The sequence below is a fragment of the Mobula birostris genome, chromosome 29 (assembly GCF_030028105.1).
Source record: "Mobula birostris isolate sMobBir1 chromosome 29, sMobBir1.hap1, whole genome shotgun sequence".
NCBI lineage: Eukaryota > Metazoa > Chordata > Chondrichthyes > Myliobatiformes > Myliobatidae > Mobula > Mobula birostris.
Genome location: NC_092398.1, coordinates 37,809,947 through 37,822,795, shown reverse-complemented (window position 1 = coordinate 37,822,795; position 12,849 = coordinate 37,809,947). Strand labels below are relative to the sequence as shown.

General features: G+C 51.9%; 1 protein-coding gene across 1 annotated transcript in view; it reads left to right on the top strand.

The window, feature by feature from the left end:
- Positions 1 to 12,849, top strand: part of ercc1 (excision repair cross-complementation group 1) — a gene marked incomplete at its 5' end in the record, with an annotated part of 32,386 nt that overhangs the window by 358 nt on the left and 19,179 nt on the right. The window contains 5 exon segments of the mRNA XM_072246883.1: positions 1,145 to 1,315; positions 1,673 to 1,776; positions 1,958 to 2,057; positions 8,447 to 8,523; positions 11,278 to 11,377. Coding sequence (XP_072102984.1) covers positions 1,145 to 1,315; positions 1,673 to 1,776; positions 1,958 to 2,057; positions 8,447 to 8,523; positions 11,278 to 11,377 — 552 coding nt within the window.

Genomic DNA, 12,849 nt, shown 5'->3' with positions numbered 1-12,849 from the left:
GTGCCCCGTCACGGGGTACCCCTGGGAGGGGAGGGGGGAGTGCCCCGCCACCGGGTACCCCTGGGAGGGGGGAGGGGGGAGTGCCCCGCCAGGGGGTACCCCTGGGAGGGGGGGAGGGGGGAGTGCCCCGCCAGGGGGTACCCCTGGGAGGGGGGAGGGGGGAGTGCCCCGCCAGGGGGTACCCCTGGGAGGGGGGAGTGCCCCGTCACGGGGTACCCCTGGGAGGGGAGGGGGGGAGTGCCCCGCCACCGGGTACCCCTGGGAGGGGGGGAGGGGGGAGTGCCCCGCCAGGGGGTACCCCTGGGAGGGGGGAGGGGGGAGTGCCCCGCCAGGGGTACCCCTGGGAGGGGGGAGGGGGGAGTGCCCCGCCAGGGGGTACCCCTGGGAAGGGGGAGTGCCCCGCCACCGGGTACCCCTGGGAGGGGGGAGTGCCCTGCCACCGGGTACCCCTGGGAGGGGGGGAGGGGGTACCGCCCCGCCAGGGGGTACCGCCCCGCCAGGGGGTACCCCTGGGAGGGGGGAGTGCCCTGCCACCGGGTACCCCTGGGAGGGGGGAGGGGGGGAGGGGGGAGTGCCCCACCAGGGGGTACCCCTGGGAGGGGGGAGTGCCCCGCCACCGGGTACCCTTGGGAGGGGGGGAGGGGGCACCGCCCCGCCAGGGGGTATCCCTGGGAGGGGGGAGTGCCCTGCCACCGGGTACCCCTGGGAGGGGGGAGGGGGGAGTGCCCCGCCAGGGGGTACCCCTGGGAGGGGGGAGTGCCCCGCCACCGGGTACCCCTGGGAGGGGGGGAGTGCCCCGCCACCGGGTACCCCTGGGAGGGGGGAGTGCCCCGCCACCGGGTACCCCTGGGAGGGGGGAGGTCCCGTCACAGGGTACCCGGGGAGGAGAGCGAGGGTCCAGAAATAGAGTACCTCAGGGAGGGTGTGCATTTTGTTATAGAATACCCTGTGGAGGAGGGAGCATCCCGAAATGGAGTAACGGGGGGGGGGGGCGTCCTGTACAGAGTACCTGAGAATGCCCCCCTGCTCTCCACCCTCTCTCTCTTTTCCCCTTCTCATTCCACCACTCTTTCTACCCCTCCCCCCCCCTGTTTGTCCACCTCTGTCTACCCCTATTTCCCCTGGCACCTCTCCCTTGTCACAGGTTCTCTTCCCGCCGGGGGAAAGGGTTGCGGTGAGTGAGCTTGGCCAAGAAGACCCCCAAATGCCCCCGGAGGATGCTGGAGATGTTGTGGGGGCACGGCTTGATGCCTCAGAAGGTGGATTGAGAGGAGGCGGGGGCTGGACGGGAAGCATTGTCGTCAGCCCACGACAGGTAGGTTGGACATTGGGATTGAGGGAGAAAAGAGGAAGGATGAAGAGAAGGGGGTTAAGGGGTCAGAGAGAGGAAGGGGGGTGTGAGGGAGGAGGCAGCGGTCGTGCAGTGGGAAGAGTGGGCATGAGGGAGTGAAGGAGGTGAAGTGGTGCGAGGGAGCCGGAGGGTAGGGAAGGAAGGGATATGGAGGAGCATTGAGTGGAGGGAGGAAGGGAAGAGAAGATGCATGGGACGGTGAGTGGATGTCCGAAGGGGGATAGCGAGGGGAGGATGGAGGAAAGAGCAGAAGGAATTGAGAAGGGGAAGGGATAGTGAGGGACCCCCCAAGGGCTGGCACTGATTCTCTCCCTCCTCCAGCGAGGGAACCCTGTCCTCAAGTTCATCCGCAATGTCCCCTGGGAGTTCGGGGAGGTGAATGCCGACTACGTCCTGGGGCCCTGCACCTGTGCTCTCTATCTCAGGTAGGGAATCCACCCTTCAACATCCCCTCAACCATCCCTCCTACTCTTCCTCCAAATCCCCTTCCCTTTTCATCGGTTCACCTCTTACCCTCCCTGTCTTCCTCCCTCCCACCCTTGTGCCTTCTCACTCACCCCCCTCCCTGTGACTTCCATCACTCCCGCTCTCTCTCTCCCCCCACAGTGTGCGTTACCACTGTCTAAAGCCGGATTATATTCACCACCGTCTCCGTCTGCTCGGGAAGGACTTCGCTCTACGCCTGTTGCTCGTACATGTTGATACGGTGAGAGTGGGGGTGTGGGGCTTTGTTGGTTTGTGTGTGAGTCTGTTGTTTTTGTGTGTCTCTGTGTGAGCATGTCTGTGCCTGTGTGTGTGTGTTTGTCCATTTGAATGTGTGCCTGTGTCTGTATGCCTATGTGTGTGTCTCAGTGTGACTGTGTGTGCGAGTGTGTTTGTTGTTTTTTTGTGTGCGTCTTTGTGTGTATGTCTGTGTGCGAGTGTGTCTGTGTTTCTATGCCTATGTGTGTGTGTCTATGCATGCCTCTGAGTCTGTCTGTGTGTGCGACTGTGTGTGGGTGTGTCACTGTGTGTCTCTGTGTCTGAGTCTGTCTGAGTGTGTGTGTGTGAGAGAGTCTGTCTGTGCGTGTGTATATCTGTCTGTCTATCCATAAATATATGTCTGTGTGTCTTTGTATATTTCTGCGTGTGTATGTGTATATATGTGTGTCTGTGTATATGTGTGATGTGTCTGTATAGGTGTGTGTGTCTGTGTTTGAAAGTGTGTCTGTCCGTGTATGTCTGTGTGTTTCTGAGTGTGTCTGTGTGTCTGCCTGTGAGTGTGTGTGTGTCTGTACATCCGTGAGTGTCTGCCTCTGTATGTCTGTGTCTGTGCATGTGTGTGTGTCTGTCTCTGTGTCTATGTCTCTCTGTCTCTGTGTGTGCTTCTGTGTCTGTGCGTGTGTCTCTGTCTCTGTGTTTGTGTGTCTGTATTGGAGGGGTTGTGACTGTCACGTGACAGAACTGCCCACTACCTGGTGGGAAAGCATGCCACCTGCCAATCAAGGTTTGACCCCTCCTCGCCCATCAATGCACACCTAACCATTGGCCCCTTTGATTAGTCTTGTACTTGGCCTTGGACAATTGGCCTTTGTAATCAGTTTACATCTGCTGGCACCGAGCCATTGGCTCCCCTGTGAATTACCTGGGCTGGACCCTCCAGCCCTCTTGCACTACAAGGGTGCCACGTGTGTTGGGCTCGCTCTCTTTGCCATCTCCGAAGGACCACCCTGTCTCACTCCAGGCTGAGAACCGTGGAATGGCGCTGGAGAAACTGTTGGTGAGCTGTGCATTGAATAGGGTTAGGAGCGTTGATTATTGTCCCTAATACAATAGAGCCATGCCTGCACAGAGTCAAGGGGTGGCGGGTATCATACTGACTTTTCCCTTGGTTGTGTGTGCATGTACTTTGTTCCCACATGATTTTCCCATGTTCGTTATTAATTGTCAGTGTGTGCGTGTTGCTTCTGTTGCCATTTTAACACGTTTGCCTTCTGTAAATAAAATCCTTTACTACAAGACTGTGTCCAGAGTCCTCACCTTTGAGACCTACTGAATCTGTTTCTTCACTTACAACAGTGTCTGTATGCGCATGTCTGTCTCTGAATCTGTGTGTGTCTGTGTGTGCATGTGTGGTGTTCGTGTTTGTGTAAGTGTGTGTCTGCATTTATGTCTGAGTCTGTGTGTGTGTCTTTGTGTATGTGTGTGTATATGTATGTGTCTGTCTGAGTGTGTGTATTTGTGGTGTGCCTGTGTGTCCATGTATGTTTGTGTGTGCTTGTCTGGCCATGTGTGTGTGCCTTTATTGTATGTGTGTGTGTCTGTCAGTGTTTATCAGTCTGTCTTGTCTTAGTATGTTTCTGTGTGTATGTTTCTGTGCGCGTGTATGTCTGTGTGTGTCTGTGTCCATGTATGTGTGTTTGTATGTTTGTGTATGTATGTCTGTGCGTCTAGCTGTGTCTGTCTCTGTACATCTATATTTGTGTGTATGTCTGTGTGAGTGTGTGTGTGTATACATATATATATACACACACTGTGATTGTGTCTGTATGTGCCTGTTTATGTGTATGTGTCTGTAGGTGTATCTGTGTGGTGTGTATATCTGTCCATGTATGTTTGTGTGGGTGTCTGGCTGTGTCTGTCTGGCTCTGTACATCTGTGTGTGTCTGTCAATGTTTATCTGTCTTGTCTTTGTGTGTATGTTTCTGTGTGTGAAAGTGTGTGTGTGTCTGTGTATCAGTCTGTGAGTGTGTGTGTGTCCTTATGTGTGTATGTGAGTGTGTATATGTGTATTAGAATGAGAATAAAGGGATCCTATTCTGGTTGGCTGCCGGTTACCAGTGGTGTTCTACAGGGGTCCGTGTTGGGGCCGCTTCTTTTTACATTGTACATCAACGATTTGGATTATGGAATAGATGGCCTTGTGGCTAAGTTTGCTGATGATACGAAGATAGGTGGAGGGGCCGGTAGTGCTGAGGAAACGGAGAGTCTGCAGAGAGACTTGGATAGATTGGAAGAATGGGCAAAGAAGTGGCAAATGAAGTACAATGTTGGAAAGTGTATGGTTATGCACTTTGGCAGAAATAATAAGCGGGCAGACTATTATTTAAATGGGGAAAGAATTCAAAGTTCTGAGATGCAATGGGACTTGGGAGTCCTCTTACAGGATACCCTTAAGGTTAACCTCCAGTTTGAGTCAGTAGTGAAGAAGGGGAATGCAATGTTGGCATTCATTTCTAGAGGAATAGAGTATAGGAGCAGGGATGTGATGTTGAGGCTCTATAAGGCGCTGGTGAGACCTCACTTGGAGTACTGTGGGCAGTTTTGGTCTCCTTATTTAAGAAAGGATGTGCTGACGTTACAGAGGGTATGGAGAAGATTCACTAGAATGATTCCGGGAATGAGAGGGTTAATATATGAGGAACGTTTGTCTGCTCTTGGACTGTATTCCTTGGAGTTTAGAAGAATGAGGGGAGACCTCATAGAAACATTTTGAATTTTGAAAGGCATGGACAGAGTGGATGTGGCAAAGTTGTTTCCCATGATGGGGGAGTCTAGTACGAGAGGGCGTGACTTAAGGATTGAAGGGCGCCCGTTCAGAACAGAAATGTGAAGAAATTTTTTTAGTCAGAGGGTGGTGAATCTATGGAATTTGTTGCCACGGGCAGCAGTGGAGGCCAAGTCATTGGGTGTATTTAAGGCAGAGATTGATAGGTATCTGAGTAACCAGGGCATCAAAGGTTATGGTGAGAAGGCGGGGGAGTGGGACTAAATGGGAAAATGGATCAGCTCATGATAAAATGGTGGAGCAGACTCGATGGGCCAAATGGCCGACTTCTCCTTTGTCTTATGGTATTATGTCTGTGTGTGTCTGGCTGTGCCTGACTCTGTACGTCTGTCTTAGTGTGTGTGTGTCTGTATGTCTATGTGTGCGTCTGCGTGTGTTCGCTTGTGTGGTGTCTGTGCCTGTTTGTGTATGTGTTTGTATGTGTGATATGTTTGTGTTCGTGTATGTTTGTTTGTCCGTGTGTGTGTGTGTCTGTATGTCTGTGTGTGTGTGTGGATATGTGCGTACATGTGTATGTGTCTGTGTATCTATGTGTGTGCGTGTGTATCTACGTGTATGTGTGTCTGTGTTTGCCTGTCTGTCTCTGTGTGTATGTGTGCCTTTGTGTGTGTGTGTGTTCCGTGTGTGTCTTTCTATCTGTGTATGTGTGTCTGTGTATGTGTATTTGTTCATCTGTATGTGTGTATGTCTGTGTTGTGTGTTTATGCCTGAGTCTGTGTGTGTGTGTGTGTGTTGTCTGTCACAACCACAGATTCGTCCACGCAGTAGATACGGCAATTGCGCTGTGAATTTGCATGTGTCAGCTAATTATTATTTGTGATAGTATTTAACTCCATACTTGTCATCGTAGTGCTTGTCGAGACTTGGTCAGAGCACAGGCACGCTTTGCTGCCTGTTTGCTTTCGGCCTTCCCTGAGAAATTGGATCTTTGAGTCAACTGACTCTGAAGACTAGCAGTATTCGTTTAACGTTTAGATTATCTTTTCTGCTGCAGTGTAGGCTTCACTTCCCATTTGAGAGTTTTAGCTAACGGCCTTATTTGGCCTAGCGTTTATTGATTATTTTCCCTTTAACACTTCGCATTAAAGTTTGTCAACTATCGACCTGCCAGTGTCTCTCACTCCACACTTGGGCCATACCTGAACCGGGTAACAGCAAGTCTCGAACACAAAGATGGACCCAGCAGAGAGAGAGCAGCTGGCCTTGGCTGTGAGATTCATTGGTCAGGTAGGAGACAAGCTACAGGCAATGGAATCTGTTCTCAGTGAAGTTACGGAGGCAATGAGGCAGATAACCTTGTGCCGACACGCCCAGTTTCACTTGGAGGAACAGATATCATCCCTAGGTGCAACTGTTCTCAACAGCTCACCACAGACAGTCGGACTCAGGTGTCTGTGATTTACGCAGTCACAGCTGCCATCCACGAACTTACTATGAACAGCCAGCAATAACTGACAGCCGTTAATGTTCTCGCCAACTCAATTCAGCAGCTTCACGCCACCTCAGTCCCACTCCCAGCATCTCACAGGTTCTCCTTTTCTGCTGTCCTGACAATCTCTGCTTCTAATGCTCCTGCTCCCACGCCCGGACCAGAGCCGACTCCCACCACCAGGCAGACTCTGGGGATCCCGATGGTTGCAGGAATTTGATTACCTAATGCGAGCTGACATTCCAAGCTCAGCCTGGTCATTTTGGTGATGATGCACGAAAATTGGTGTACATGGTCAATCTTCTTGACGGACCTCCTCTCAGCTTGTTCAACGCTTTACCCCGCAGCCCAATCATTCTGACATTTCGTGGCGGAGTTAAGGAGGGTTTCTGATCTTCCAGTACGAGGTCAGGAGGCTGCCCACCGACTCTTGGACCTGCGCCAAGGCAGAGGAACGGTGAGAGCCTGTGCAGAAGAAAATCTAAACGTTAAACGAATACTGCTAGTCTTCAGAGTCAGTTGACTCAAAGGTCCAATTTCTCAGGGAAGGCCGAAAGCAAACAGGCAGCAAAGCGTTTCCGTGCTCTGCCCAAGTCTCAACAAGCACTACGATGACAAGTATGGAGTTAAATACTATCATGAATAAATAATAATTAGCTGACACGTGCAAATTCACAAGCTCTATTGCCATATCTACTGCACTGCCGAATCTGTGGTTGTGACTGTGTCTGTGTATGTTTGTATTTGTTTGTCCATGTGTCTGTGTGTGTCTGTCTGTGTATCTGTGTGTGTGCGCCTCTTGTCTGTTTATGGGTGTCTGTGTTTGTGTCTGTGTATATTTGTGTTTGTCCATGTGTGTGTGTCTGTGTGTCTGTATGTGGCTATGTGTCTGTGTATCTGTGTGCCTCTTGTCTGTTTATGGGAGTCTGTGTGTATGTGTGTGTGTGGTTGTGTCTGTGTATATTTGTTTGTCCATATGTGTGTGTCTGTGTAAATGTCTGTGTGTGTATGTCTGCCTGTGTCTGTATGCATGTGTGTGGGTGTCTGTGTCTATATGTGCCTGCCTGTGTGTCTGTGTATGTTTGTTTGTCTTTATGTGTGTTTGTATGCCTGTGAGAATGTGTGAGTGTGTCTCTGTGTGTGCATGTCTGTCTTAGTGTGTATGTTTCTGTGTGTGTGTGTGTGTGTGTGTGTGTGGTGTCCAATCAAGATCTGCCTTAAATACACCTAACGACTTGGTCTCCACAGCTGCCTATGGTAATAAATTCCACATATTCACCACAAATTTCTCTGCATGTCTGTTTTAAATAGACACTCCTTTATCCTGAAGCTGTGCCCTCTTGTCCTAAACTCCCGAACCAAGGGAAATATCCTTTTCACATTTATTCTCTCGAGGCCTTTCAACATTCAAAAGGTTATAACGAGATCCATCCCTTATCCTTCTAAATTCCAGTGAGTACAGGTTTACAGCCATCAAGTGTACCCTTTCATTCCTGGAATCATCCATGTGAACCTCCTCTGGACCTTCTCCAATGCCAGCATATTTTTCCTAAGATGAATCCAAAATTGTTCACAATACTCAAGGTGAGGCCTCACAAGTGCCTTATAAAGCCTCAGCATCACACCTAGACCTCTTGAAATGAATGCTAACATGGCATTTGCCTTCCTCACTCCCAACTCAACCTGCAAGTTAACCTTGAGAGTGTTCTGCACAAGCACTCCCAAGTCCCTTCACTTCTCAGATTTTTGGATTTTCCATTCCATCGTCTAAATCATTGATATGCAGCATAAGAAGAAGCGGTCCCAATACTTGACCACTGCGGAACACCACAAGTGACTGCCAGCCAACCAGAAAAGGATCCTTTTATTCCCACTCGCTGTCCTCAGTGCTCTGACTGATGAAGGCCAGTGTGCCAAACGCCTTCTTCACTGACCTGTCTACTTCTGACACCACCTTCTCTACAAATTGAAAATTCTGAACCTATACATTTAGAGAAGAAGGGCGATAGGTACAGGGAGAGTTGGAGGTAGATAGAGAGAGATTACTGCCACAGCCTACAAGTGACCTACAGGGATCAGACAGAAAGATCTCACCTCAAATAACTGTTCCATATTTCAGAAAAACCCCCATGATATCCTCAAGGAGCTGGCACGCATCAGTATCCTGGCTGACTGCACCCTGATTCTGGCCTGGAGGTAAAATATCTCCCTCCACACCGTCCCATCACACCCTCCCGGGGTCAGACACAGAGTGAAGCTCCCTCCACACCGTCCCATCACACCCTCCCGGGGTCAGACACAGAGTGAAGCTCCCTCCATACCATCCTATCACACACTCCCGGGGTCAGACACAGAGTGAACCTCCCTCCACACTGTCCCATCAAACACTCCCGGGGTCAGACGCAGAGTGAAACTCCCTCCACACCGTCCCATCACACCCTCCCGGGGTCAGACACAGAGTGAAACTCCCATATCACCCTCCATACCATCCTATCACACACTCCCGGGGTCAGACACAGAGTGAAACTCCCTCTACACCGTCCCATCACACACTCCCGGGGTCAGACACAGAGTGAAACTCCCATATCACCCTCCATACCATCCCATCACACACTCCCGGGGTCAGAGAGAGAGTGAATCTCCCTCCACACTGTCCCATCACACACTCCCGGTGTCAGACAGAGAGTGAATCTCCCTCCACACCGTCCCATCACACACTCCTGGGATCAGACACAGTGAAGCTCCCTCCACACTGTCCCATCACACACTCCCGGGGTCAGACACAGAGTGAATCTCCCTCCACACCGTCCCATCACACACTCCCGGGGTCAGAGAGAGAGTGAATCTCCCTCCACACCGTCCCATCACACACTCCCGCGGTCAGAGAGAGAGTGAATCTCCCTCCACACTGTCCCATCACACACTCCTGGGGTCAGAGAGAGAGTGAATCTCCCTCCACACTGTCCCATCACACACTCCCGGGGTCAGAGAGAGAGTGAATCTCCCTCCACACTGTCCCATCACACACTCCCGGGGTCAGACACAGAGTGAAGCTCCCTCCACACCGTCCCATCACACACTCCCGGGGTCAGAGAGAGAGTGAATCTCCCTCCACACCGTCCCATCACACACTCCTGCGGTCAGAGAGAGAGTGAATCTCCCTCCACACTGTCCCATCACACACTCCCGGGGTCAGAGAGAGAGTGAATCTCCCTCCACACACTGTCCCATCACACACTCCCGGGGTCAGAGAGAGAGTGAATCTCCCTCCACACTGTCCCATCACACACTCCTGGGATCAGACACAGTGAAGCTCCCTCCCCACCATCCCATCACACACTCCCAAGGTCAGACACAGAGTGAATCTCCCTCCACACCGTCCCATCACACACTCCCGGGGTCAGAGAGAGAGTGAATCTCCCTCCACACCGTCCCATCACACACTCCCGCGGTCAGAGAGAGAGTGAATCTCCCTCCACACTGTCCCATCACACACTCCCGGGGTCAGAGAGAGAGTGAATCTCCCTCCACACTGTCCCATCACACACTCCCGGGGTCAGAGAGAGAGTGAATCTCCCTCCACACTGTCCCATCACACACTCCCGGGGTCAGACACAGAGTGAAGCTCCCTCCACACCGTCCCATCACACACTCCCGGGGTCAGAGAGAGAGTGAATCTCCCTCCACACCGTCCCATCACACACTCCCGCGGTCAGAGAGAGAGTGAATCTCCCTCCACACTGTCCCATCACACACTCCCGGGGTCAGAGAGAGAGTGAATCTCCCTCCACACTGTCCCATCACACACTCAAGGGGTCAGAGAGAGAGTGAATCTCCCTCCACACTGTCCCATCACACACTCCCGGGGTCAGACACAGAGTGAAGCTCCCTCCACACCGTCCCATCACACGCTCCCGGGGTCAGAGAGAGAGAGTGAATCTCCCTCCACACTGTCCCATCACACACTCCCGGGGTCAGACAGAGAGTGAATCTCCTTCCACACCGTCCCATCACACACTCCCGGGTTCAGACACAGTGAAGCTCCCTCCATACCGTCCCATCACAGACTCCCGGGGTCAGACACAGAGTGAAGCTCCCTCCATACTGTTCCATCACACACTCCTGGGGTCAGACAGAGAATGAATCTTCCTCCACACCGTCCCACCACACACTCCCGAGGTCAGACACAGAGTGAATCTCCCTCCACACCGTCCCATCACACACTCCCGGGGTCAGACACAGAGTGAATCTCCCTCCACACCGTCCCATCACACACTCCCGGGGTCAGAGAGAGAGTGAATCTCCCTCCACACTGTCCCATCACACACTCCCGGGGTCAGACAGAGAGTGAATCTCCCTCCACACCGTCCCATCACACACTCCCGGGGTCAGACACAGAGTGAAGCTCCCTCCACACCGTCCCATCACGCACTCCTGGGGTCAGACACAGAGTGAAGCTCCCTCCCCACCGTCCCATCACACACTCCTGGGGTCAGACACAGAGTGAATCTCCCTCCACACTGTCCCATCACACACTCCCGGGGTCAGACAGAGAGTGAATCTCCCTCCACACTGTCCCATCACACACTCCTGGGGTCAGACACAGTGAATCTCCCTCCACACCGTTCCATCACACACTCCCGGGGTCAGACACCGAGTGAATCTCCCTCCACACTGTCCCATCATACGCTCCCGGGGTCAGACACAGAGTGAAGCTCCCTCCACACCGTCCCATCACACACTCCCGGGGTCAGACACAGAGTGAAGCTCCCTCCACACCGTCCCATCACACACTCCCGGGGTCAGACACAGAGTGAAGCTCCCTCCACACCGTCCCATCACACACTCCCGGGGTCAGACACAGAGTGAAGCTCCCTCCACACCGTCCCATCACACACTCCCGGGGTCAGACAAAGTTAAGCTTCCTCCTCACTGTACCCATTTCCACAGCGCTGAAGAGGCAGGACGATATCTGGAGAGTTATAAAGTGTATGAGAACAAACCAGCTGACGTTCTGAAGGAGAGAGTGGAGCAAGACTTTCTCTCTAAGGTGAGTGTATGTATGAGAGAGAGAAGGAGACTGCACATGTGTGAGACTGGGGATAGATGGGGTAGTGTGTGTGTAAGAGAGAGGGACTGTGTGTGTGTTAGAGATGGGCTGTGCGTGAGAGAGAAAGCGGTGTGTGTCTATGAGAAAGGGTGTGGTGGTAGCAATGAGAAGAAGGCATGTTCTTGGAGATAGGTGTCCTTAATGATGTATGCCGTCCTTTTGAGGCGTCACCTTTCGAAGGTGTCTTCAATGCTGGGAAGAACTGTGTCCATGATGGAACTGGCTGAGTTTATAAGCCTGCAGCTTTTTCCGATCCTGTGCAGTGGACCCTCCATACCAGACGGTGAAGCAACCAATCGGAACACTCTCCAGACGTTTCTGTGATCGAGTCAGAGTGTGTGCGCACGCACGCACACACAATAGATAATGTCTGTCAAAAGGCGATGCCTCAAAAGGGCAACATCCATCATCAAGGACCCCATCACCCAGAACATAGGTGGCTTTGTTGCCAAGTTTGCAGATGAAACGAAGATTGGTGGAGGGGCAGGTAGTGTTGAGGAAACAAGCAGGATGCAGAAGGACAGATTAGGAGAATGAGCACGAAAGTGGCAAATGAAGTACAGTGTTGGAACATGTAGAAATAAATGTGCTGACTATTTTCTAAACGGGGAGAAAAGCCAAAAATCTGAGGAGCCAAGGCACTTGTGCAGAACACTCTGAAGGTTAATTTGCAGGTTTGTAGTAAGGAAGGCAAATATTATGTTAGCATTCATTTCAAAAGGTGTAGAATACAAGAGCAAAAATGTGATGCTGAGGCTTTATAAGGCACTGGCAAGGCCTCACCTTGAGTATTGTGAACAGTTTTGGGCCCCTCATCTTAGAAAAGATGTGCAGGCATTGGAGAGGGTCCAGAGGAGGTTCACAAGGATGATTCCAGGAATGAAAGGCTTATCATAGAGGAACATTTGATGGCTCTGGGTCTGTACTCGCTGGAATTCAGAAGGATGAGGGGGGATCTCATTGAAACCTTTCGAATGTTGAAAGGGCTAGACAGACTAGATGTGGAAAGGATGTTTCCCATGTTGGGAGAGTCTAGGAAAAGAGGGCACAGCCTCAGGATAGAGGGGCGCCCTTTCAAAAAAAAGATGCGGAGAAATTTCTTTAGCCAAATGGTGGTGAATTTGTTGCCACATGGCGCTGTGGAGGCCAGGTCTTTGGGTGTATTTAAGGCAGAGATTGATAGGTTGTTGATTGGTCACGGCATCTAAGGTTACGAGGAGAAGGCCGGGAACTGGGGTTGAGGAGGAGATAGTAAGATCAGTCAGAATTGAAAGGCAGAGCAGACTCGATGGGCCAGATGGTCTAATTCTGCTCCTACGCCTTATGCCCTCTTCTCATTGTTACCATCAGGGAGGAGGTACAGGAGCCTGAAGACACATGTTCAATGACTCTGGAACAACTTCTTCCCCTAT